The sequence below is a fragment of the Sardina pilchardus genome, chromosome 15 (assembly GCF_963854185.1).
Source record: "Sardina pilchardus chromosome 15, fSarPil1.1, whole genome shotgun sequence".
Classification (NCBI taxonomy): Eukaryota; Metazoa; Chordata; class Actinopteri; order Clupeiformes; family Clupeidae; genus Sardina; species Sardina pilchardus.
Genome location: NC_085008.1, coordinates 2,172,469 through 2,197,468, shown reverse-complemented (window position 1 = coordinate 2,197,468; position 25,000 = coordinate 2,172,469). Strand labels below are relative to the sequence as shown.

At 48.2% G+C, this 25,000-nt stretch overlaps 2 protein-coding genes across 5 annotated transcripts in view; one reads left to right on the top strand and one right to left on the bottom strand.

The window, feature by feature from the left end:
- The first annotated feature begins 3,558 nt into the window (after positions 1-3,558).
- mllt1a (MLLT1 super elongation complex subunit a) lies at positions 3,559-18,721 on the top strand. 2 transcript variants are annotated; one of them, XM_062555581.1, is made up of 12 exons: positions 3,559-3,675; positions 8,079-8,259; positions 9,050-9,132; positions 9,794-9,937; positions 10,199-10,321; positions 13,186-13,866; positions 14,988-15,078; positions 15,867-15,975; positions 16,830-16,926; positions 17,482-17,550; positions 17,741-17,812; positions 18,320-18,721. In XM_062555581.1, exons 1-12 carry the CDS (start codon positions 3,664-3,666, stop codon positions 18,446-18,448), a joined length of 1,791 nt encoding a protein of 596 aa, XP_062411565.1. In that variant the 5' UTR covers positions 3,559-3,663; the 3' UTR covers positions 18,449-18,721. The 2 variants fall into 2 exon arrangements, with proteins under 2 accessions (XP_062411565.1, XP_062411564.1); XM_062555580.1 differs by having other exon boundaries at positions 14,985-15,078.
- Positions 18,722-22,834: 4,113 nt separating this feature from the next.
- Positions 22,835-25,000, bottom strand: part of acsbg2 (acyl-CoA synthetase bubblegum family member 2) — a 30,805-nt gene continuing 28,639 nt past the window's right edge. For all 3 annotated transcript variants that reach the window (XM_062555578.1, XM_062555577.1, XM_062555579.1), the window contains one exon: positions 22,835-25,000. This exon is cut by the window's right edge and continues 392 nt beyond it. The gene's annotated coding sequence lies outside the window, so the exon portion shown is untranslated.

Here is a 25,000-nt window from a genome sequence, read left to right as displayed (position 1 = left end):
TCATGGCCTAATACAAAGAAGGAAAACAACAACAAAACCAATGTGATTCCAAATGCAGCCAGTGTTCTAGTCCAGGTGCAAGACATTGTGCTCAAGTTCAAGTCAAGTCATGAGTCCGAAAAATTAGGCCTCGAGTTGGACTTGAGTCCAAGTCCAGGTGTGTGTGTGTGTGTGTGTGTGTGTGTGTGTGTGTGTGTGTGTGTGTGTGTCTGTGTGTGTGTGTGTGTGTCTGTGTCTCTGGCACAAGAAATGGCAACATGATGACAAACATGTTTTTTTAAGGTAATTTAAAGTGTTTTCTATAGATACAAACATGTTTAACGTAACGTTAACTAACAACCTTTCTACATTTTAACTGTATGTGTGTTCATGTTGATGTTTGTTTGGAAAATATGATGTTTACAGTGAGCAGATGACTTCCTCGCTCTGGTATATTGTGCTGGTGAGTACTGTTTAAAGACTGGTTCTGTGCTTTAAGCTTGAGAGATGAATCAGTCTAAAAGCACAACGATGCTCTCATCATCATGACACTACTGACCTCCTATTCAGCACCCTGAACTGTTGATGCAATACTTTCACTCTCGACTGCAAGACTTTTACAGTGAACAAATATGGTGTGTGAAAATGTGTGCACTGTTTGAACATAACAGTCCTCAACTGAAATACTGTATGCAGCACTTCGTCTCAATAAAATGTGAACTACGGGGCTCTATCGCTTGCTTTTCTTAACATGCAGCACCAGTGTGCCCCTGATGTGACAAACTGTCCAGTCTTGTGGTATACGACGCCCTCTTCTGGACGGTTTTGGTACTGTAGCTGACACCTAGTCAGACCTCTCAGAGAAGTAAACGTTTGCATTAGAAAAAATGATACCATATTAACACCAGCCAATACTTTGACTCCCGAAGGTTTTTAAAGATATTCTAAAAATGCAATATACTCTCTGGCTGTCAAATACCTGGTGTTTGGAATTTTGTCTGAGTGGTTTTAGAGGCCTTTTTTCTGTCTGGGTGTAACAAGACAGCCATGTCTGGAGTAGACATCTGTTTGCCAGATTAAAAGGTGCCAAACTCCATTCCAGGCTTTACGACAAAAGAGGGCCAACCAGAAGACCCAGGTCTCCTCACCCCATTCTGGCACAGCTGATGATACTCACACATACACACACACACACACACACACACACACACATTCCTGTTTTCTAGGTATTAAGGCCATAACATGTTTGCTGCATTTCAGTTTGAAAATCTTTGGTTTTGAGCTGAACAGCCAATCCAATCCAATTTCATTGCGTTTGTGTTGATTTACTGAGGTTGTTCGTGGCTCCAGAGGCATCTGTGTTGATTGGCTAGGGTTGTTCATAGCTCCTGAAGCTGTGGAAGAACATCAAACACAGAACAGAACTTGAAAACTGAGAGGAGCTTGGAATTAGAATCACATTGGAATTAGAATCGGTATCCTACTGTAGTCTGAGACGGTTGAAAAATGTAAGGATATTTGCTGTAGTGTAGTGTAGCTCACCTCCCTTGCCAGAGTATGTTCCAATGTCAAGATTAGCTGGTTTCTTTAACACATTATAATTCTATCCTTTGAAAATATGGAAGTAGTGAAAATGTTCAATTTATAGACAAAATAATAGTTGTTCAGATATATATCTTGGGTGTTCTATGGCTGTCATCCTCACAGAACTGATTTTCATTTTATGGCCAGCAGGGGGGGTTTAGTGAAGCAGATGTCTCAGGTTTACCTACTCCAGGATCTATTTCATCATTTATAAGCCAGATTTTGTGGTATTACCAGGTAATTAACAGTTGCATGTTGAAGAAGCTACTTTTCTGTCTGTGTTCCTCCCTCAATTCTTCAACCACAACACACCAATCAAAATGTGAATCACTGACATTTATACCTACTGTACTGTAAGTTGAGGCTTAGGCTACTCGCAAGCTCAACCGTTAATCACCGGCAGCAAATCGAAAGATGGTTCAATTTTGTCAAACTGTGTTCATAGTTCATGGTTATTGGATGTTTTCCTAAGTCCATGTGATGATTCCCACCACAGAAGATGGCCATCCAATACTGTTTTTTCAGCCATGTCTCTTGCACACAAGTATTTCTGTGGATTTTCTGAATATTTTAATGCCATTATGTACTGTAGATGATAAAATCCCCAAAGTATTTGCAATTTTATGTTGAGGGGCACCTTTCTTGTATTATTGCATTATATGCCCCCACAGAGTGTTGAAGGCCTCTCTGGGAAGCTCTTTTTTTATTTACCCAGTGCAGTGCAAGTCACCTTAATCACGGTGCCAGTCACCTTAATCATGGTGCCAGTAAGTCACCTAAATTATTACCTTCGCCAAGAAGGTTATGTTTTCATCAGGGTTTGTTGTTTGTTTGTCAGTCTGTTTGTTAGCAAGATAACTCAAAAAGTTATGGATGAATTTCGATGACATTTTCAGGAAAGCTCTGAAATGACCCAAGGAAGGAAATGTTGGGAGCGATCTGCATCCTCGTCTGGATGCGGGAGGCGGTCTCGGAGTGCTTTTCTAGTTAGTTATGAAATGTTCCTTGTTTTTTAAATATTATTATTTTTTTATATTATTATTATTATTATTTATTTTTTTATAACATTGCACAACTTTTCTAGCCTTTTGTTGCCCCAGTCCCAACTTTTGTGAGATGTGTTGCCGGCATCACATTTATCAAATCACTTGTTTCAACAGTTGATATGATATGTATGTTCTATTCCCATCTAAATATGTGTTTACTAATAATAATAACATTCTGTTTATATGTAGGCTACAGTACATTTTATGCAACGTCCCAATGTTTTTGGGAGCAGATTGTACAATAATAACCTATAAGCACCATCAATAGGAAGACATTGACAGAGAATCTGTAGATGGACAACAACGATCTGATTTATAAAAGAACAAGGTAGACAGGTATTTTGTGGCAAATTAAATAACAAAACAGCCTAGTTTATTTAGACTTATTTGGGAATGACCTGAGAAATATGCATGGCATGAACAGTATGCTGTAAGAGTATTAGACCTACATTTCTCCTGCTGAAAGATTTGTCAAGTTTGCAGATGGAGTGATCCTTCTTTAGACGAAATTAGACAGTAATTGTAGATCAATGATAAGATAACTGGCTTAATATGGATACCATGGCTGAAATTTGATTATCAATAGTTCATGTCACTAGGTATTTTTGAGAAAGTTATGTTACCACTAACTGACTGAATAAATAGGCCTGTGCTTGGTGATAGTTTCCAAACGGATTTGTTGTGTTCTTTTCGTGTCCGTTCTAGAAGGCAATTTGCTACCAAGTTATTCAATCACAGAGAGCCCACACGCAGGACATCCTGCATTATGTGAGCTACACACCTCTAATTCAATCACATATTCTTGGCAGATTGTTGCCTGTGGGAAGTCCCGCCCGATAACTATTGCAGTTGGTTCAAAAGCAAAAGGCTTAACCTCTGAGCCACTTGATTGGATACAAAGGCTTTCTCTTTTGGTTGCATGCCAGGAGTCTCGAAGGGGAGGGAAGCCGTCTGGCTTCCGGTGTTTGGCTGAAATTGACACACAATGAGGAGTCGGGAACAACCTCACAAATCGCTGCTGTAAATAAACAGAACAACACACGGCCCAAGAATAATGGAGAACCAGGTAAAGCCCCGCTTTTGTCCCCCAAGCTTTTAACGTTTCTCAACTTCTGATGAGATCCTAGAAATCGACTGCTAGCACTAGAATGAATAGTTGGCTGTTAGCTAGCTTGCTGCGAGAAAAAAAGCTAATCGGACACACATCTCTCAAGCCATCCTTGTTAGCCTATCATAGCGCTGCTAGCCCAGCTATATCGGTATTTTCCTGGTGGGAATGTGCAGGATTGTTTCCACTTGCTAGCCGGCTCTCTGTACTCCAATGGCAAGCTAACCTAGCTGTACCTGCCGAGCTTTGTAGGCTGCACCCTCAAGGAAAACTGAGCTTGGCGCTTCACTGTGACCTCTCAAATTTGAAATGGCCAGTCAGCCACTGCCTGTCAAAGGTTTACATGGCCGGTGGCTGGCAAACCAAGGAAACGGGAGAGTTATGTCAAGCTAACACAGTTAGCATGCTAGCCCCCTTGGTTGCATGGCCCTCTCAGGCTGCATGGATAGGCTGCTAAGGCGCCGGTGGTGGGCTTTGCTTTCCACGTCTGGGAGGAGGGAGGGGTGTTCCGTGCAGACGCTAGGAATGGGATCATCAAGCGGGAATCCCATTTATATGCAATCTACAAAACATTTCAGTCACATCTGTGCGTTGTGCTATTCTACTCTATGCACCAAGCTTGCGATATGACATTTAATCAGTTGGTGAAGGCGCCAGTCTAGATGCAATTGTCAAGTCAAAGATTGTGGTAACGTTAGCTAACGTTAGCTGTGTGTTCTTTCAAAGATGTCTCCCAGCCCAAGCAGGTTAGCAAGCTATAGTGGCTAGAGTTGCTATTACTAAGTTTTTACCAAGTTTTTATATTCAAATTTGCAATGTAGAAGATGTAGGTTGGTGTGTATGATTTTTAAATACCTTGTTTTGAGACCATGTGAAGTTCCTAGACGCGATTGAATAAGTTAAATAAAGAACTTCTATATAGGTGGCACAAAAATCTGCAGAAGTCGGGGATAGTTAGCTAACACGAGTAACAATTAGCTTCCAAACTTTTGAACGTGAGAGGCAGACCCACTCCAATGTGAATGTGTACTGTTGTCACCTAGAATTTTCATCCAGGTCTGAAAACATATATCTATACATGTTGGCTATATAGGGTAATGAAAAATATTTAGGTGAACGTCGTAAGGTTCTTGCATTCCGACGTGTCGGCCCGCGGAGGTAGCGGTCCTTTGGAATTTCTTCCTTGGCTGCCCTCTGTTAGCGAGTTAGCTTTGTGCAGGACAGGCCTGTCCACGAACATACGCAAGATGCTGCCTTCCCACCTTCCTCTTCCAACAAGAGTTCACTCAACACCTATCTTTCCATGGACTGATAGCGTTGCACAGTTTTGTCTAAATATCCTACAAGTAATACCTTTGCCCCTCCCACCCCAAAAGGATTTTTGCTGACCCTCTTTAAGTTATTACTTTGCTACCTGCCACCCCTCACCCCCCCCTTTTTTCAAAGAGCTGTGCTGTGCAGTTATTTAAGAGGCGCCGACATTTCTGGAATCTGTACCTACCAGTACTCTTGAAATGTGTGTGTTGTGGTTTTCACCACAGCTGCGATGGCATGACCACCCAGTGTGCTGCTGCTGCAGGCTTCTCATTGGTCATGTGTGTGTACATAGTGGTGCTACAGTTGCAAACACACACACACACACACACACACACACATCTCAATGAAAGCTGGACAGCCTCCGGCCTCCTCTGGACAGCAGTTATGGCTATTGTAGTGCACTCAGCTCTGAACGGCATAGATGAAAGCTGTAAGACTCTTAACACTGTAACTATGCCTGAAGAGCCCTGATTGACAGCCTTTCTAAAGGTGTGTGTGTGTGTGTGTGACAGTTTGTCTCTCTCCTCTCCGCCGTCGACTGCATCCAAAGAGAGCAACAGTAGAGGTGTGTAGGCCTGTTTAAGAGAACGGTATCCCAGCTGCAGCAGCTTTCTCTTGTCAGGATCTCGGGGTGCTGATCAGTGAGTGGTTTGGTGCAGGCTGTAGGCTGTTTGTCATCGGGACAGCCTTGATTTCGCTGTCTGCATAGTGCTATATTGTCCTAGAGGGACAGGGAGTCTCGGGTGTTTCAGCGTAGCCCTTGTTCGTCGGGACAGCCTTGATGTAGCTGTCTGCATAGTGCCATACTTGTCCTAGAGGGACAGGGAGTCTCGGGTGTTTCAGCGTAGCCCTTGGCAGTGCCGCTGTCTGTTATTTCAGACTGGCCTGATCTTGACTTGTTTTGTGTTGTGTTGCACGGCCCCCACCTGTCTGTCTGTCTGTCTGTCTGTCTGTCTGTCTGTGTGTATGTGTGTGTGTGTGTGTGTCTGGCCGTCCCTGCCCGCCTGCCTGTGTGTTTGCAAGGCCCCCGCCTGCCTGCTTGTGTGTGTGTGTCCCTGCCTGGCATGGCGACGGTGTTAGCGCCAGAGTGTGATGACTTGTGTCTGGAGGCAAATGGCATTACCGTTGGCACGGCGCCAGACGTGCCCGCCAGCATGTGTGTGTGTGTGCCAGAGAGGCTCATCCCTGCTCGCCCCCAGTCCCGCTCCCGCTCCCTCTCCGTGCCCGTCGCCACTCTGCCATTGGCCAGCCTGGCGTTCCAGGAGGAGGGCATCGCAAACCCCATGCTGTCCTTTAAGTGGCAGCCAGAGCAGGAAGTGCGTGGCGTCTGGTCTGCTCTGGTCCGGTCTGCTCTGGTCTGGTCTGCTCTGGTCTGGTCTGCTCTGGTCTGCTCTGGTCTGGTCTGCTCTGGTCTGCTCTGGTCTGCTCTGGTCTGGTCTGGTCTGGTCTGGTCTGGTCTGGTCTGGTCCGGTCTGGTCTGGTCTGGTCTGCTCTGCTCTGGTCTGCTCTGGTCTGCTCTGGTCTGGTCTGGTCTGGTCTGGTCTGGTCTGGTCTGGTCTGGTCCGGTCTGGTCCGGTCCGGTCTGGTCCGGTCCGGTACCAGAGCCGTCCGTCTCCTCTCAGGTGTCGGTCTGAAGCCGCAGACACGACGGGATGGAGGCTGCTGCTCTCTCCGCTGCCTGCCAAGTCCCAGCCAAAGCGATTTGTAATAACACCGTTACGAAAGGTGCACGACAGAAAGATCCTGCGTGGTGTGTCACTCAGGTGAACACGGTATGGCAGTGTAACAGATTTGTAATAGCACTGAGGCCTGGTGCATGAGAGATCACATTACGGCCTGGTGTCAGGTTAGCCTGAGCGTGGCTTTGTGATGAGTACTCAATGTTTAGCAACGCTAATGCTGCAGAGAGCAGCTTCTGCTGGAAATTCAAATGTGTCAAAGTACTGACCAATATCATACGCCCCGGCTTTCTTGTTCAGTCTTCACCTATTAGACTGCGCTATGTGGGATATAATGATTGACAGCCATGTCGATGAATCAGCGCAATGAACTTTCCGGATTTTGTTATGATGGGGGGTAGAGGGGTGAAAATGTTTCTATCAGAGTTTCTATTTACTGATCCATGGAGAGTGTGTGTAGTTTCTGGGAGCAGTAGGTGGCTATGAGGTTATTGGAAGAATGATCAAGCGCTGCAGGAAGTTTAATTATTTACCCAAAGTGTAGTTGGTATTCACGCCCGCTTCCTGTTAGCAGACCGAAGACAAAAGAGCAAGCGTTTCTCACGTGTGCAGGACTTAAAGGTTACTACTGCACTTGCCTTTCTGCTGCCTCTGTAATTAATCAGATCTTACAGCAATTAATGAAGAGGCCACACAACTACTAGCAGTTAGATGAAGTCCGCATAGTTACAAGTGCATGACCTCCAGGAATGTCTTGTTTCCATTTTTCAACTGGCCTGTGTGATGTAGCACCTTGGGATGGATTCATAGCACTACACAGGCAATCAGTACAGCACAACTCTGTAGAACACAACACGAGTGTCATTTCTGAGGCCTCTTCAGTCATAGTGTGTGTGTGTGTGTGTGTGTGTGTGTGTGTGTGTGTGTGTGTGTGTGTGTGTGTGTGTGTGTGTGTGTGTGTGTGTGTGTGTGTGTGTGTGTGTGTGTGTGTGTGTGTGTGTGTGTGTGTGTGTGTGTGTGTGTGTGTGTGTGTGTGTGTGTGTGTGTGTGTGTGTGTGTGTCAGGGAGGGTATCCCTTACCCCATGTGGTCTGTCTCCTTCCTGTGTGTAGGTGAAGCTGGAGCTGTGTGTGTGTGTGGTCCCTTAATCCATCATGTGGTCTGCCTCTTCGCTGTGTCCAGTGTACGGTCCAGGTGGATCTGGAGCTGGAGCTGGACGTGTGTGTGTGTGTGTGTGTGTGTTAACCCGTCATGTGATCTTCGTTGTGTCCAGTGTACGGTCCAGGTGGATCTGGAGCTGGAGCTGGACGTGTGTGTGTGTGTGTGTGTGCGTGTTAACCCATCATGTGATCTTCCCTGTGTCCAGTGTACGGTCCAGGTGAAGCTGGAGTTGGGTCATCGGGCGCAGCTGCGTAAGAAGGTGACGTCGGAGGGCTTCACACACGACTGGATGGTGTTTGTGCGCGGACCAGAGACAGGGGACATCCAGCACTTCGTGGAGAAGGTCGTCTTCCGGCTGCACGAGAGTTTCCCCAAACCCAAACGAGGTGAGCCAGAGCTCGTTATTATGACCCAAACGAGGGTTATTATGACCCAATCGAGGTGAGCCAGAGCTGACCCAAACAAGGGTTATTATGACCCAAACGAGGTGAGGCAGAGCTCGTTATTATGACCCAAACGAGGGTTATTATGACCTACAGTATTATGACCCAAACGAGGTGAGGCAGAGCTCGTTATTATGACCCAAACGAGGGTTATTATGACCCAAACGAGGGTTATTATGACCCAAACGAGGTGAGGCAGAGCTCGTTATTATGACCCAAACGAGGCTTATTATGACCCAAACGAGGTGAGGCAGAGCTCGTTATTATGACCCAAACGAGGGTTATTATGACCCAATCGAGGTGAGCCAGAGCTCGTTATTATGACCCAAACGAGGTGAGCCAGAGCTCGTTATTATGACCCAAACGAGGTGAGGCAGAGCTCGTTATTATGACCCAAATAAGGGTTATTTTGACCCAAACGAGGTGAGGCAGAGCTCGTTATTATGACCCAATCGAGGTGAGGCAGAGCGCACCGCCTGCAGTGGCACTTGTTGTTATGAGCCATTTTGTGCCGTGTACCGAAGGGTTACTCACTGATGTCTGTGACATGTGTATTGTTGCTACATGTACAAAGAGAAATCTTTTACCTCCTTTTTGTGAAAGCAACCAGTTGTGTACTCTCATATAAAATCTAAGGCCACGTCTGCCTGTCTGGGGGTGTGTGTTGCGATGCTAAATCCACGGTAGCGATGAGCAGCATGATGCTAAATGTTGTGTGTGTGTGTGTTTGCAGTGTGTAAGGAGCCGCCCTATAAGGTGGAGGAGTCCGGCTACGCAGGGTTCCTCATGCCCATAGAAGTTTACTTCAAGAACAAGGTCAGTGCCCCCTCCACACACATACACACACACACACACACACACACACACACACACAGACACACAGACACACACCGTGAGTTACGACGTCACCTGCGTTCCTTTCACACACACATCAACACACACTTGAGTTACATCACCTGTACCTCCTCCACACACTCACACAACACACACCACACACCTTGAGTTACGACGTCACCTGTATTCCTTCTACACACATCAACACACGCGCGAGTTACGACGTCACCTGGACTCCCTCCATAAACGCATCAACACACACCTGATCTGTGACTTAAACTGTGCCCCCACCACACACACACACACACACACACACACACACACACACACACACACACACCAATACACCAGAGTTACGACGTCACCTGTGTTCCATCCACAAACACATCAACACACACTTGTATGTACCATTGGCCCCCAGTTGTGTTTGCTGGTGTGGTATTGAGTGGTATAGCATGTCATGTGCATATACTGTTGGCCCTCAGTTGTGGTTGCTGGTGTGGTATTGAGTGGTATAACATGTCATGTGCATATACTGTTGGCCCTCAGTTGTGGTTGCTGGTGTGGTATTGAGTGGTATAGCATGTCATGTGCATATACTATTGTCTCCCAGTTGCTTCACTGACAGTCTGTCCTCTCACAGGAAGAGCCAAAGAAGGTCTGCTTCAACTATGACCTCTTCCTGAACCTGGAGGGCAACCCACCTGTCAATCACCTGCGCTGTGAAAAGCTGACCTTCAATAACCCCACCAGTGAATTCCGCCGCAAGCTCATCAAGGCTGGAGGGGTGAGCGGAGACCGGGGGGGGGGGGGGGGGTGGGGGCACTGGACATGAGTGTGAGAGTTTGTGAGAGAGTCTTCCTGTGTGACGTGTGTGTGTGAATGCGTGTGAGTCTTCCTGTGTGAGGTTCCCTCCTGTGTAACAGGTGTGTGCGCATGTGTGTGTGTCCGAAGTGTGTTTCCTCCTGTGTAACGTCTGTGTGTGTCCGAAGTGTGTTTCCTCCTGTGTAACGTGTGTGTGTGTGTGTGTCCTCGGTGGCGTGTGCAGATGCAGGTGGTTCCGGAGGGGGCAGAGGCCGTGTCCAGGCCCAGTCCAGACTACCCCATGCTTCCCACAATCCCCCTCTCCGCCTTCTCTGACCCCAAGAAGATCAAGACTCACGGGTCAAAGGTCAGTACGGAAGCCCCTCAGGCTCATCTCTGCTCCCGCCTCACGGCAGCTTAGGACGTAAATGACACTCAGGATGTAAATGCTGTATCTAATGTAAATGTGAATAATGTATCAAGTGATGCGCCGTTAGTAGAGCTCTGATGGCTTCACCATCCCATCTCTCTCTGTAAATACAGTAACAGGGGAGCTACAGCAGGTGTGTGACTGAAGCGTTCCGTTCGCGACGCGTCTGCTGCAACAGGTAGCTTCCACTATAACCAATGGAAGCAGCTACACCAGACGTGATAGCGGCGTGTACATTCTAAAGAAATAGACCAGTCTTCTAAAATGGGGCGTGCGTCAGTTCCGTGCCTGGTGTAGCTCCCCTGTACATGTATGAGATGCTAACATGATGCGCGCCTCAGTTCTGTGCCTGTTGTAGCTCCCCTGTACATGTATGAGATGCTAACATGATGCGCGCCTCAGTTCTGTGCCTGGTGTAGCTCCCCTGTACATGTATGAGATGCTAACATGATGCGCGTGTCAGTTCCGTGCCTGGTGTAGCTCCCCTGTACATGTATGAGATGCTAACATGATGCGCGCCTCAGTTCTGTGCCTGGTGTAGCTCCCCTGTACATGTATGAGATGCTAACATGATGCGCGCCTCAGTTCTGTGCCTGTTGTAGCTCCCCTGTACATGTATGAGATGCTAACATGATGCGCGCCTCAGTTCTGTGCCTGGTGTAGCTCCCCTGTACATGTATGAGATGCTAACATGATGCGCGTGTCAGTTGCGTGCCTGGTGTAGCTCCCCTGTACATGTACAGTATGAGATGCTAACATGATGCGCGCGTCAGTTCTGTGCCTGGTGTAGCTCCCCTGTACATGTATGAGATGCTAACATGATGCGGCGCTAGAGGAGCTCTGGTGGCTCTACTCTGCTGTTGTGCTGTGTGTGGAGTGGAGTGCAGCATCTCTGGGAGATGTCCAGATGTGCTGCGTGTGGAGTGGAGTGCAGCATCTCTGGGAGATGTCCAGATGTGTTGCGTGTGGAGTGGAGTGGAGTGCAGCATCTCTGGGAGATGTCCAGATGTGTTGCGTGTGGAGTGGAGTGCAGCATCTCTGGGAGATGTCCAGATGTGTTGCGTGTGGAATGGAGTGCAGCATCTCTGGGAGATGTCCAGATGTGGGATGCTGGAGGCCAGGCGTTGTTCCTCTCAACTTAAAAACCTGAAATAAAATATTTGTTTTGATTAGAGACAGATTCACTATCAGCCACTTTTCAGATCGAATTTCAAAAGCGGCGAAGCTTGCACAAGTCCAGCCAGCTGAGTCGGACACAATAGCCCTCTACTGCGGGCGGTAACCGGAGCGCTCCCACTGGACGCGCGTACACAAGAACAGCTGAGCAGAAACACGCATCCTGTTGCAGTAACTCAAGATAGTTGTAACTCAGAATTTTGCTCAGGGAAAAAAAAAAATAATCTTAACAAATGTGAACAAAGCTCAGCTCTGTCCAGTGATGCCAGATAGTGGTTCCCCAGACGTAAGGAGACCAGGATGGAAGCTGTGTCTGCGGGTGCCTCTCATTATGCCTCCTCGATCCTCAATGCTCGATCCTCGAGGGGTGTTCCCACTGATCTATAACTAACACTGGATAGACTATCCCATTGTCCCCCCCCCATCATTCTTTATGTAGATCAGTGAGGATCGAGGCATCGAGGAGCGAGGGAGGACGTATAAACGCTGCATGAAACGCACCCTGCGTCTCTCTGTTGCCAGCTAGCTGACTAGCCTGACTAGCCTAATTAGCCTGAGCTTTCAGTGTTAAAGGGGGTTCAGACCAAAGATTTGCGACGAGATGAGTTGTAGCGTTCTAAAACCTTGCATCTGTGACTATAAACATGTTGAATGCTTTGCGACGGCTTGCAGCAACATGCACCATTTAGTTCATACTGCTGCAACTCCTTCTACAACGCCTCGTGGTGGATCTCTGGTGTGAGTTGGGCCTTAAAAGCAATAGCTCATGTATAATATACAAAGCGATGAGCACACTGCTCTAAGTAACTGAAAGGCAGAGGGACTGCTTGCAAAACCCCTCTAGGTTGTGTAATGATAAGTGTAGGTTGTGATGAAAGATTGTACTGCTTACAATAGTGTTACATGGGGCAGTCCGATTGTTTACGAGCCTTTGTTGAACAGTAAGGTATTCTTGGGTGTTTAGAGTTACAGTAGTGTGTCTACCTGCACCAGGGAAGTCCTGTTTGTCTGATGTGTTCATTAGACGTTGTTCTCAGAAGAGAGAAGTTGTTTGTTTGAAGTAAGAAGTTGTCAGTTTGTCAGTTCGTTAGAAGTGAGTGTTGTTGTTGAGTTAGATGTCTGAAGTTGTTGTACTGTAGGTGAGAAGTTGTTTATTTAAAGTAAGATGTTTTTTTCAGTAACAAATTATTTGTTTGTAGTAAGAAGTAGTTTGTTTGCAGTGAGAAGTTGTTTCTTGTGTGCCTAGGCCCTGTTTTTGTTTGTTGTATATTGTGAGGCAATAGAGTTGTAAAGGGGGAAATAGAGTAAACGTATCTGTTTGGTTGTTGGTGAGATCAATAGAACAGTCTGATTGTGTGTGGTTGTTGATGAGGTCAGTTTAGCGTTCTGGTGTGTGTGGTTGTTGGTGACGTCAGTTTAGCGTTCTGACATGTCTGGTTGTTGGTGTGGTCAGTTTAGCGTTCTGACATGTCTGGTTGTTGGTGAGGTCAGTTTAGCGTTCTGACATGTCTGGTTGTTGATAGGTCAGTTTAGCGTTCTGGTGTGTCTGGTTGTTGGTGAGGTCAGTTCTGATGTGTGTGGTTGTTGGTGAGGTCAGTTCTGATGTGTGTGGTTGTTCCCTGCAGGACCCCAGTAAGGAGGGCAGCAGTGGGAGCAAAGGGCCCAAGCCCCACAAAGTGACCAAGGAGCATCGGGAACGCCAGCGCAAGGACTCGGAGAGCAAGGCCGTCTCCAAGGGCGACGGAGGAGAGCGCGACGGCGGGATGAGCGGCAGCAGCAAGAGCTCCCGCGAGCCTCCGTCCTCCTCCTCCTCCTCCTCCACCACCTCGTCCAAGAAGCCCGAGATGAAGACCAAGGACGACAAGGTCCTGCCCAAGGCCGCCTTCAAGGAGCCCAAGCTGACGCTGAAGGAGGCCAAGCTGGAGGGCATGTCTCCCAAAGGTGGGGGCGGAGGCCCCGGGGCCGGGGGGGGCGGGGGGGGAGGCCTCCCGCCCGACGCCAAGGCGCCCAGCAAACGTCCGTCGGCCGTGGAGTCGCCCAAACCCAGCGTCAAGAAGCCCAAGAAGGGCGGGTCAGGCTCCGAGCCCAAGGGGTCCGGTGGCGGTGGCGCGGGCGGGTTCACGAGCACCTCCCCCCGCGTCTCCTCCTCCTCCATAGCCCCGCCCTCGTACACGGAGAAGAAGCCGCCCAAGGAGAAGGGCCGCTGGCCCAAGAACAAGACCGACACGCCCGAGACCAAGGAGCCCAAGAAGATTCCGGAATCCGACGACTCCAACTCGGAGGATGAGGCATCGTCCAAGTCTGAGGTTTGTGGGTGTTTGTGTGTGTGTGTGTGTGTGTGTGTGTTTGGCTGGAAGAGTATATTTTAGTGTGTGTGTGTGTGTGTGTCTCCATGTGGATATTAGTTGGCATTTTGTTGTAATGTGCAATATGAAGTGAATGATGTACATTATAAGGCAGTGCAGAGTGATTGCTATGAGCTTAATGCTCACTGGTGACCGTGTGTGTGTGTGTGTGTGTGTGTGTGTGATGTTCATTATAAGGCAGTGCAATGTGATTGCTATGAGCTTAATGCTCACTGGTGACCGTGTGTGTGTGTGTGTGTGTGTGTGTGATGTTCATTATAAGGCAGTGCAATGTGATTGCTATGAGCTTAATGCTCACTGGTGACCGTGTGTGTGTGTGTGTGTGATGTTCATTATAAGGCAGTGCAATGTGATTGCTATGAGCTTAATGCTCACTGGTGACCGTGTGTGTGTGTGTGTGTGATGTTCATTATAAGGCAGTGCAATGTGATTGCACTGGTGACCATACGGAGACTTGCGTAGTAACGGTGCACTGAGCAGGCTTGTGCTCCTCTTTGGAGGAGGTGTCACTTGTGAACAGCTACACACACTCACACACTCACACTCACACTCACTGTTCAGATATTAATAGCCTCCAGTAGCGCCTCTCTAGTCTTCTCTGCGGTGTGTGTGTGTGTGTGTGTGTGTGTGTGTGTGTGTGTGTGTGTGTGTGTGTGTGTGTGTGTGTGTGTGTGTTCAGAGCAGAGGGCTCCACTGTCACCGCAGGCCTGTCTCAGGCAGCAGTGGAGCGAGAGATGAGCTTCCGCACCCGCACTGACTGAACTGTGTGTGCGTGCGTGTGTGTGTGCCTGTGTGTGTGTGTTTGTGTGTGTGTGTCTGTGTGTGTCTGTGTGTGTCTGTGTGTGTCTGTGTGTGTCTGTGTGTGTCTGTGTGTGTCTGTGTGTGTTTGTGTCTGTGTGTGTTTGTGTGTGTTTGTGTGTGTGTGTCTGTGTGTGTCTGTGTGTGTTTGTGTGTGTCTGTGTGTGTCTGTGTGTGTCTGTGTGTGTTTGTGTGTGTCTGTGTGTGTTTGTGTGTGTCTGTGTGTGTTTGTGTGTGTCTGTGTGTGTGTGTCTTTTAAGCAGCAGTCGGCTCCCTCCAGTCCCTCCAACTCCAGTTCCAGCTCCGACTCCAGCTCTGACTCAGACTTTGAGCCCCTGCAGAAACAAGGCCAAGGTGAGTGTGAATGTGTGTGTGTGTGTGTGTGTGGTTTATGGTTTTGTGTCAGGTGTGTCTTACAGCAGGGAGATCGGAAGAACTTAAACTTTTTGAACTATCATTCAGATTAGACCACACACTCTCTCTAAAACTCGAAACTATCAAACCAACATGGAACAATCTGAGAATTTGAACTATCTATTTATCTCTATCTCTTTCTCTATCTCTATCTCTCTCTCTCTCTCTTTGTCTCTCTATCTCTATCTATCTATCTATCTTTCTGTCTCTCTCTCTCTCTCTCTATCTATCTATCTATCTATCTATCTATCTATCTATCTGTTTGTGTATCTAAAACATCATCTGCCATTGTTTTCAGTTTGACTGACGCCACGCTCTGTGTCTTCTATGTCAGTGTGCGCTCTAAATGAACAACGATTCCATCAGCGTGAACATCTGAGTGGTTTCAAAGAACCAGCGCGTGCTCATAGCTCAGAGTGACAGTTTACAAACACACATCTGACACAAGCACATCAACGAGCACAAACGGTTGATGCAGTTTTTGAGGCTCCTGTGTGTGTCAAAGGGAAAACAATAGATGCACATTAGGCAAGTTGTTTTACCACAGGCCGACATTAATTTGGGTTGGTTTAGAAATGTGTCATTTTATCGGCTATCTGGCGCAACATCATTTTTAATTTAATAGATTTGTATTGTTTGGTGTGAGTGAAGATCCGTAGTGAGTGCTATCTGGATGCTTTAGAGTGTGTGTGAGGCTATGCTGGCTAACACCCGTAGTCCTCTCCTAGGTCCTCTGCGCTCCATGGTGGAGGACCTGCAGTCGGAGGAGTCTGATGACGACGACAGCAGCTCTGAGGAGGAGACGCCTGTGAAGAACAACCCAGCCACCCGCGACAGGTGTGTGTGTGCGTGTGTGCCTGTGTACGTGTGTACGTTTGTGTGTGTGTGTGTGTGTGTGTGTGTGTGTGTGTGTGTTGAGCACTTCCTTTAGCACATGCTGTCGTTGCTAATGACTGGGCTGGTCTTTTCATTGAAGTGCGCAAATCCTTGCTCCAGTCTGATTGGTCAGCGCATAGACCAATGGTCATGTGATCATACACTTAAAGGGGTGGTTTGCAATTTTGGACATGGAACAATGTTAGAAACAAAACTAGCCTATCAACACAGACATATACACCGATAGTCTGATGTTCTAATTGATTTGCCGTGGGTGTACTATGGGAGTGGGTAAGACTGCTTTAGTGGCAGGCTACTAGCACATATCGTTGACTTTGTGCTAGCTTAGCACCTGCGAGCTCTGCAACAGAAGGACTAGATGAAATGTGCTGGAAATGGTCTCCAGTCCACTGATAAATATCACACTTGCTAACTTGGAAATGAGGTCCTATGTCCAAATTTCCAAACTATTCCTTCCTTTAATGACAGTTATCTGGACAGTCCTTTTCAAAGCAGAACTCCATAGAGGAAGTGAGCTAGCTGCATAGATTAATTTTTCTTTGATGTTATTTAAATCAGCAGTATTGGTGATTGATTCTGGTTTGTATGTGAGCAGTGTGTGGCCATTGTACAGCACAATAGGAGCACAAGATGCCGTCGTGTGCATGATGAAATCTATCTGTCATCACGTCTCAAGCAAACTTCCTGTTCCTTGGAAGAATGTTCCCTAAATCAATACTATTTTTAAGTCGTCGTCAATGACTGACTAGCGATGACTAAGCTGACATTCATCCCTGACCTTTGACCTTTTGTAGACTGAGCATGGACAGCGAGAGCGACAGCAGTGACGGACCGCACCGACCCAGCCGGGACCCTGCGCCCCAGCCTCAGAAACACAGCTCCATGAACAAGGTACACACACACACACACACACACACACACACACACACACACACACACACACACACACACACACACAGGGACCCTGCGCCCCAGCCTCAGAAACACAGCTCCATGAACAAGGTACACACACACACACACACACACACACACATACACACACACACACACACACACACACACACACACACACACACACACACACACACACACACACACACACACACAGGGACCCGGCGCCCCAGCCCCAGAAACACAGCTCCATGAACAAGGTGACCACACACACACACACACACACACACACACACACACACACACACACACACAATCCACACTTCTATTTGGCTTCCCAACCCCAGAAACACAGCTCTTCCATGAACAAGGACACACACCTTGTGGAGCAAATTCAGATTTGCCAACAGGTTTGTCAAAGGCTACCACAACTCCATTCATTTAATCTCTCTCTCTCTCTCTCTCTCTCTCTCTCTCTCTCTCTCTCTCCCTCCCTCTCTCCCTCTCTCTCTCTCTCTCTCTCTCTCTCCCTCTCTCTCTCTCTCTCTCGCGCAGGTGTCGGGCAGGAAGAGCCCTGACCCGTGCTGTCGTCCAGAGAAGGTCCTCAAGAAGGGGTACGACAAGGTAGGCGGAGCCTCTTCACTCTCATTCTACAGGAAGTTGATTTTTGCAGCGCGTTTCATTCCATAAACAACACAGAGGTGCTTCAGTCTCTCTGAAGTGGTGTTTTATTTATTAAGAAAGTGTGTGTGTGTGTGTGTGTGTGTACTGACCTTCTGTCCTCCCTGTGTGTGTGTGTGTGTCCACTGTCCAGGCCTACACTGAGGAGCTGGTGGATCTGCACCGCCGACTCATGGACCTGAGGGAACGCAACGTCCTCCAGCAGGTGTGTGTGTGTGTGTGTGTGTGTGGGACTCCTAAAGTACTCTGTGCTTTCATGTTTGATTGTGTTGTGTTGATCTGTTGCTCTTCTCCTCATTGGCTGGTGCTAGTAGGTTCACTTCTATTGCTGGTAGAGCTTGGTGTGTGTGTGTGTGTGTGTGTGTGTGTGTGTGTGTGTGTGTGTGTGTGTGTGTGTGTGTGTGTGTGTGTGTGTCTGTGTGTCTGTGTGTCTGTGTGTCTGTGTGTCTGTGTGTCTGTGTGTCTGTGTGTCTGTGTCTGTGTCTGTGTCTGTGTCTGTGTCTGTGTCTGTGTCTGTGTCTGTGTCTGTGTCTGTGTCTGTGTCTCTGTCTCTGTCTGTGTCTCTGTCTCTGTCTCTGTCTCTGTCTCTGTCTCTGTCTCTGTCTCTGTCTCTGTCTCTGTCTCTGTCTCTGTCTCTGTGTCTGTGTCTGTGTCTGTGTCTGTGTCTGTGTGGCAGCGCTCGGTATAAATCTGACGCCTGTTCCCTCCGCAGATCGTCAACCTGATCGAGGAGACGGGCCACTTCAACGTCACCAACACAACCTTTGACTTTGACCTTTTCTCATTGGACGAATCGACTGTCCGTAAACTACAGCGCTACCTGGAGGCCACACCCACGTGACGGACGGCCAATCAGGGGCGAGCTTCTCTCTCCTTCACTCCCAGGTGCCCGGAGAGGGGTGTGGAAGGAGAAGCGTGAAGATGAGGGGAGAGAGAGAAAGAGAGGGAGAGAGAGAGAGAGAACGAGGGAGAGCAAAATGAACAAACAGAACACAAAACTGTGGAGAGGAGAGGAGGAGAGGAAGGAGGACGGCAGAAGCAGAGAGAACCTTGCGGAAGGTTCCGGAGCCCGACGAGCAGGCAGGCATTCCAACTATTCTTCCCAACAGCCCGCCAAAGCACTGCGCTGGGGGGTGGGGGGGTCGTTTGGGGGTCAAGTTAAGTTGACTGCCACGTCCATCTCTTTTGTGGAATCTTGTGGACGCCACCAAAATGGCAGGAACAACTCTAATACTACCCTCTCATCACACACACACACACACACACACACACACACAAATAAACAAAAACACACACAAACAGGTGTACTTATCCTGTACTAAGCTCTGTGATCCTCAAGCCTCAACACTCACACTCCCTGTCCCCCTTTGTAAGTGCACCATCCTCTGTGTATGAGGAAGATTTGAGTGTGTGTGTGTGTGTGTGTGTGTGTGTGTGTGTGCGCGTGAACACGTGCATGCACGTGTGAAGCCACCTCATGCTGTTTTTAAGAGGTTCGAGCACAAGCTGCTGTGGCTTTGTCTCTGTTGGCTGTGTGTGTGTGTGTGTGTATGTGTGTGTGTGTGTGTGTGCGTGCATGTGCATGTCAGATCCACCTCCATGCCTTCTCATAATAAGTTGCTTCATCCCTGGGGGGTCCCTTTGTGCTACCCTGTGCCCCCCCTCCTCCCTAAGGCTGTGGTGAGGGGGGCAATTGCACTCTGGGCATGTGTGTGTGTGTGTGTGTGTGTGTGTGTGTGTGTGTGTGTGTGTGTGTGTGTGAGTGGGGGTCACTGACTGAACGCCTTTCCCAGCGCCACAAGCAGACTGAAGGAGCCATATCATCCCAATTCGGAAGAGTAGAACACGGGCCAGAAGACCTTTTTACATTTTTTATTTTTCTACCGATATGTTCAAAGTATTTTAGGGAATGCTGTTACCCGTGGAGAGAAATTGAATGTATGCTTTTATTTTTCTAGGGCTAGATGTTAGTGCCTTTCAGCTCCCGACAGACAGAGAGCCACTGGAGCGGTCAGTGAGAGGTCGCAGGTCAGAGAGCGGTCGTAGTTCAGAGGTCGTGAGGGGACACAGTGATTGGTGGGGGGCAGATGATGGCCGGTCCTCGACGTTCACAATGTTTCAGAGCCACTAGTCTCCAATATGGCCGACTGAGGTCTGCTACTGTGACTCAAGTGCGGCCCATTGAGGTCTCTACTGTGTCCTACTGAGGTCTTAAGTGCGGCCTACTGACGTCTCTAGTGCGGCCTACTGACGTCTCTAGTGCGGCCTACTGAGGTCTCTAGTGTGGCCCATTGAGGTCTCTACTGTGTCCTACTGAGGTCTCTAGTGCGGCCCATTGAGGTCTCTAGTGTGGCCCATTGAGGTCTCTACTGTGTCCTACTGAGGTCTCTAGTGTGGCCCATTGAGGTCTCTAGTGCGGCCCATTGAGGTCTCTAGTGCGGCCCATTGAGGTCTGCTACTGTGAGTGTGTGTGTGTTTATCAGTGTTGGTGGTGCCTCATGAAGGCCTTACCTTTCACCAGTTATGGGTGGTGTTAGTCTGCTTGTTGGCATGGTTACCTGTCAGTGTTAGCAGCTATGTCATATCCTGGAGGCTGATGTGCTCTTGTCGCGGCAACAAAAGCCTGGTCTGCTTCAGAATCTGTGGTGATCCCTTATTGCTGTGTATGTGTGTGTGTGTGTGTGTGGAGGCGCTAGCAGTCATAGTTGCCCCCCCCCCGCCCCCCCCCCCCCCATCCCTGCGAAGAATTAAAGGCCCTCTAGTCTCCAGACTCCCACTCGCACTGAGATTCATAAGTGATGCCCCTCCCCCTCCTCTCTCTATTTATTCGGATGCTAATGCTAATAGCTTTAAGATTTGTGTTGCCTGGCCTGAAGAGGGCGCCCCCCCCCCCCCTACCCCCCTGATGTCCTCCCTCCCCGCGCGGTGAGGTGGGTGGGGGGGGCAGAGTGTCCACTGTCCAGTGCTTCTCCTGCTGAAACAGAAGACGTCTCTGCCTTACGGTCAGCACCAGTCACGTCTGCCCGACAGACGCCAGCAGTTTTATTCCTTTAAAACGTTGCCATTGTTTGAGCAAACAGCAGTTTGTGTGTGTGTGTGTGTGTGTGTGAGAGAGAGAGCGAGCGTGTGAGCGTAAGAGCAAGTGTGTGTGTGTTTGTGTGAGTGAGAGAGTGAATTAAGGGGGGAGGGGGGGGGTCCGAACGACGTACTGTCCTTTATTTGTTGCTTTGTGAACTTTTAACTTCCAAGTCCGAGTTCATGACCTTTGCCCTTTGACCGGCGTGGGGTCATTTGCTGGTCATGGTGGGGGTCGAAGGGGTACTGGCCAGCGGTCGTCCGAGCCGCTGCTCCGAGGAGAGAGGACCCCCTTGTTCGTATTTATGTACCTCTGCACTTTTGGCTGTGGTGACTTCAGTACTTAAGTAATTATCTGAACTGTATTTTTTAAGAATTTTATACACTATTTACATGCAATATGGTATTGATTGAATTTTTTTGCCAACTGAAAAAAAAGGAAAAAAAAGAAAAAAAAAATATTTGTTTTTATTTTGTACTGGCATGTTTGTCATTACCCATCTGAAACATGTCCATGAACCAGACTGTTATGTTCCGGCCTAGTGGTGTGTGTCTCAAACGAATGTTGTATTGTGTTCATAGTTACTTGCCATTGAACATCATGGGACTAGTGTTGACTGGTTAAAGAAAACTGTTTGTTGACCGAAGTGTTTATGATTGCGTATCAAAGAGGAACGAGTCTTGTCTCCGGTATGTCCTGCGGTATTTTGAGCGCCATTTGACTCAAAGGATGTGGCCGCGTTTGCACGTGTCCGCTCTCTGTGAGGTTCGGTCATGCCAACCGCGGCGCTCTGGCGCAGACGGACTCGCTCTCCCTCCTCCGTGCCGGGATTCGCCTCCAGGCCCACCCGCCCGCCCGCCCGAGTCCAACCCTGCCCGCACCACCCGCAGAGGAAGAGCAGCACACGCCGCCTCAGGAAGCCGTAGGAACCAGGACCGGGCCCAGGCCCCGGGGAGAGCAGAACTCAGAACCGAACCCGACTCCTACGTGGATTCGTTTATTTTTTTAGAGCCACGAGTGGACCCGGGCCGGAGCCCGCGCTGTTCTGATGGACTTCCTGTCTGTTCTGATGGACTTCCTGTCTGTTCTGATGGACTTCCTGTCTGTTCTGATGGACTTCCTGCCGGCTAGCCGTCCTCAGACGCTGCTGGCTGGCTGGACGAGTGGGTGGAGTGGAGTGGCGTGTGTACGAGGCACGGATCGATCGGTTCCTGCGTCTGTGGTTTGTCCTACGTGTTTCTGTGGGGGGAGGACTTGGCTGTATTTATCGGAGTGGGACTGGGGGAGGGGGAGGGGGATGGGGGAGGGGAGGTTGGTGTCGGGAGGGTTCTTGTGTTCCAGATCGCTGAACAGTGGGATCTCGTGTTATTTAACTTGGCGTACAGGGCCACTATGTGGCCGTGTGATTGCAAGTTGCAAGGACAAAATGTTATTTTAATTTTTATTTTAAAATCATATAATAAAAGTCATCGAGTACTGTCACTTTTGTTTTTGTTTTCACTAACACTTCTGCACAAATGTGAGGAAAGCCGCATAATCAGGAAGTCTGATCGCAATCCATTTCCCCTCCAGTTTGTGCATATGCAAGGGTTCCTCAGGACCCAGTATGTGCATATGTAAGGGTTCCTCAGGACCCAGTATGTGCATATGTAAGGGTTCCTCAGGACCCAGTATGTGCATATGTAAGGGTTCCTCAGGACCCAGTATGTGCATATGTAAGGGTTCCTCAGGGTCCCTTCACTAGGTCAGGGGGGTCTGTTCTGTTCCAGGAACTGTTTCATGTTCTACTCTACCACACCAGCTCATGGTTACAGTCGTAGACGTACGCAGAACGTTCTTCTCTGGGCCCTGTGTGTGTGCTCCGATTCTTTTCGGATTATTATCTTGGGTGCCTCTCAACATGTCTCCTCGATCCTCGAGGGGCGTTCCCACTGACCTATAACTAACACTGGATAGACTATCCCATTGTTCCCCCCCCCCCCCCATCATTCTTTATGTAGATCAGTGAGGATCGAGGCCCGAGGAGCGAGGGAGGACGTATAAACGCTGCATGAGAGGCACCTATAGTCTGTTATCAGTCCAGTCACAACAAGAAGTCAGTCTAGTTCAAAACAAGTGCTTTCTCAGCACAGTAAGAGACAGGAGGCGTCGTCAGGATGAATCAGATTTATTTTTGTATCTGAGCAGCACACTCATGCATCCAGTCTGAATATAGACACACACACACACACACACTCACCCTCAGGTTGAGTGACTCCACATAAAGCCAGGAGGGCTTGGGGACAAACAATGACATGCACAAACACTCTACACACACACCACGCAGGTGTTGGTCAGCTCGTCTGTCTGCGGTCAGGTGAGTGTGTCCTTGCAGACGGTCCGATTTGTCCGAGTGGAAAGACACGTTTGTCGGGCCCAGTGGCCTGTTTCAGGTAAAAATAACTGGCACAGGATGGCAAACATGTTCATATTTGGAGATGGTTTATGGACGGTAAATATGTACGATAGTCCGTCAGTGTATATGTGTGTGTTCTTTTAAAACACAAAAGCCATCAGATGAATGGAGTCAGTAAAATCATGTTTAATTAATTACAGAATTAATTTTAATCCTGCGAGATCCGTCACCTTCATATCCACATTCATCAGAGCTCCAGCCGAGTGCCATTTTACACTTCTGTAAGGTTAACTAACTATATACACCTCTAGTCTTTCTCAATGGATGGCCTCTCGCCACACTACACCACGTCTGTCTAGTGACGACATCCCACACTTCTCTTTGGATGGAGACTACGACGCGGCTCACTTTAGCAGACACTTCATTTGATGGAAATAAATAACGGCAGACCCAGACACGGGACCAGATCTTTGAAATGGCAAAAAATTATGAACTCAGCTTCATTACGCCTCAGTGGCAAACACAGTTCTTAACCGTTCACTATTCACAAAAGTCCAGATGTTCTAACATTACCAAACATCCAGAAGTAATCTGAACTGGCGCCTACGTCACCTAGTCTAGATTGTATCGGTATGAACCGATAACTGCATTTAATGCACCTCCAAGAGCGTTCACATTACAGATCTGCATTCAACTGGGGAGTCGAACGCACGCCAGACATTCTCTCCCTTCACGGCACCACGAGGGCATTTTCATACTCCAAAAGGACCGCCCTTTTAGAATGCCACTCTGCCACCACTCCAGCCAGGATTGTCAGAGACACAATAACAATGCGACACGTATGAATGGCATGCAGGCGGGTACTAGTGTGCCAGCTTGGGATCGATCGTAGAGTAGGTGTGCAGGCGGGTACTAGTGTGCCAGCTTGGGGTGGCATAGTAGGCACGGCACGCCGCCTGTGTCCCCCCTCAGACAGGGCAGGACTCCAATGAGATCACAAGAGAGCACAGATTGGTATGCAAAACATATTTAAACAGGAGAAAATTACAATATTTACAAAAGAAAGCTTACATGAGGCTCATCACACCGGCTGCACACAGGGTGAGCATCTCTGGCTCCAGCAATTGGCTTCACTTTGCATAATAATAATAATGACGACGACGATAAACCCATAAGAGTCCTTTATGGCTTAGAGGATCTGGCTTACGGGTCGCTCCAGTGCAGCGCACCACCTCTGCCCTCAAAGCTGATTGGCGCGAGTGCTGACCAATCGGCTGGCGCCTGCACTTGACCGGTACCTGGAGTTCCCCCAGGGCCGTCAGTAGAACAACCAAACCAGAACACGAAAGGAAATCAAAACAGAACAAAAACGCAGAACACAAACAAAACGCAAAAAAAAAAAAAAATTAACAAATTCCCCGTTTTTCCCCCATGTGTGGTTTGTGTTGAGGAGCAGTGGACTTCACTTCGCACGGTAGTGTCGAGAGCAACGGAGGAAATATTCCCCCTCTGCTCCTCTCCAAGGCATGTGGCATCAATTCTGTCAACATTTGGCCAAATAAATGTCCTATGTATGTATACATCTTAAAGAGAACACGTGGCTAAATGTAAACAATAAATATGCGATATCAACATTTCTATCAGTATCCTCAAATCTCTATTAGGTCCTTATAGCTTTGGATTTCATGCAATTTGTCCTGCTCATTACATTAAAAAAAAGAGAAAATCTCAATGATATGGCTCACTTCATCCAATCGTACTATTGTACTTCATCACAATAATAACAATAAATAAACAGTCAAATTAACCTGACAGACAATTCCTCGTTTTTTTTTTTGGAATATAGATATTTCACGAATGGCTTATGACTTATGTTCTTCACATACAAATCACGCTACACAAATGTAAACAAAGCCCAAAGA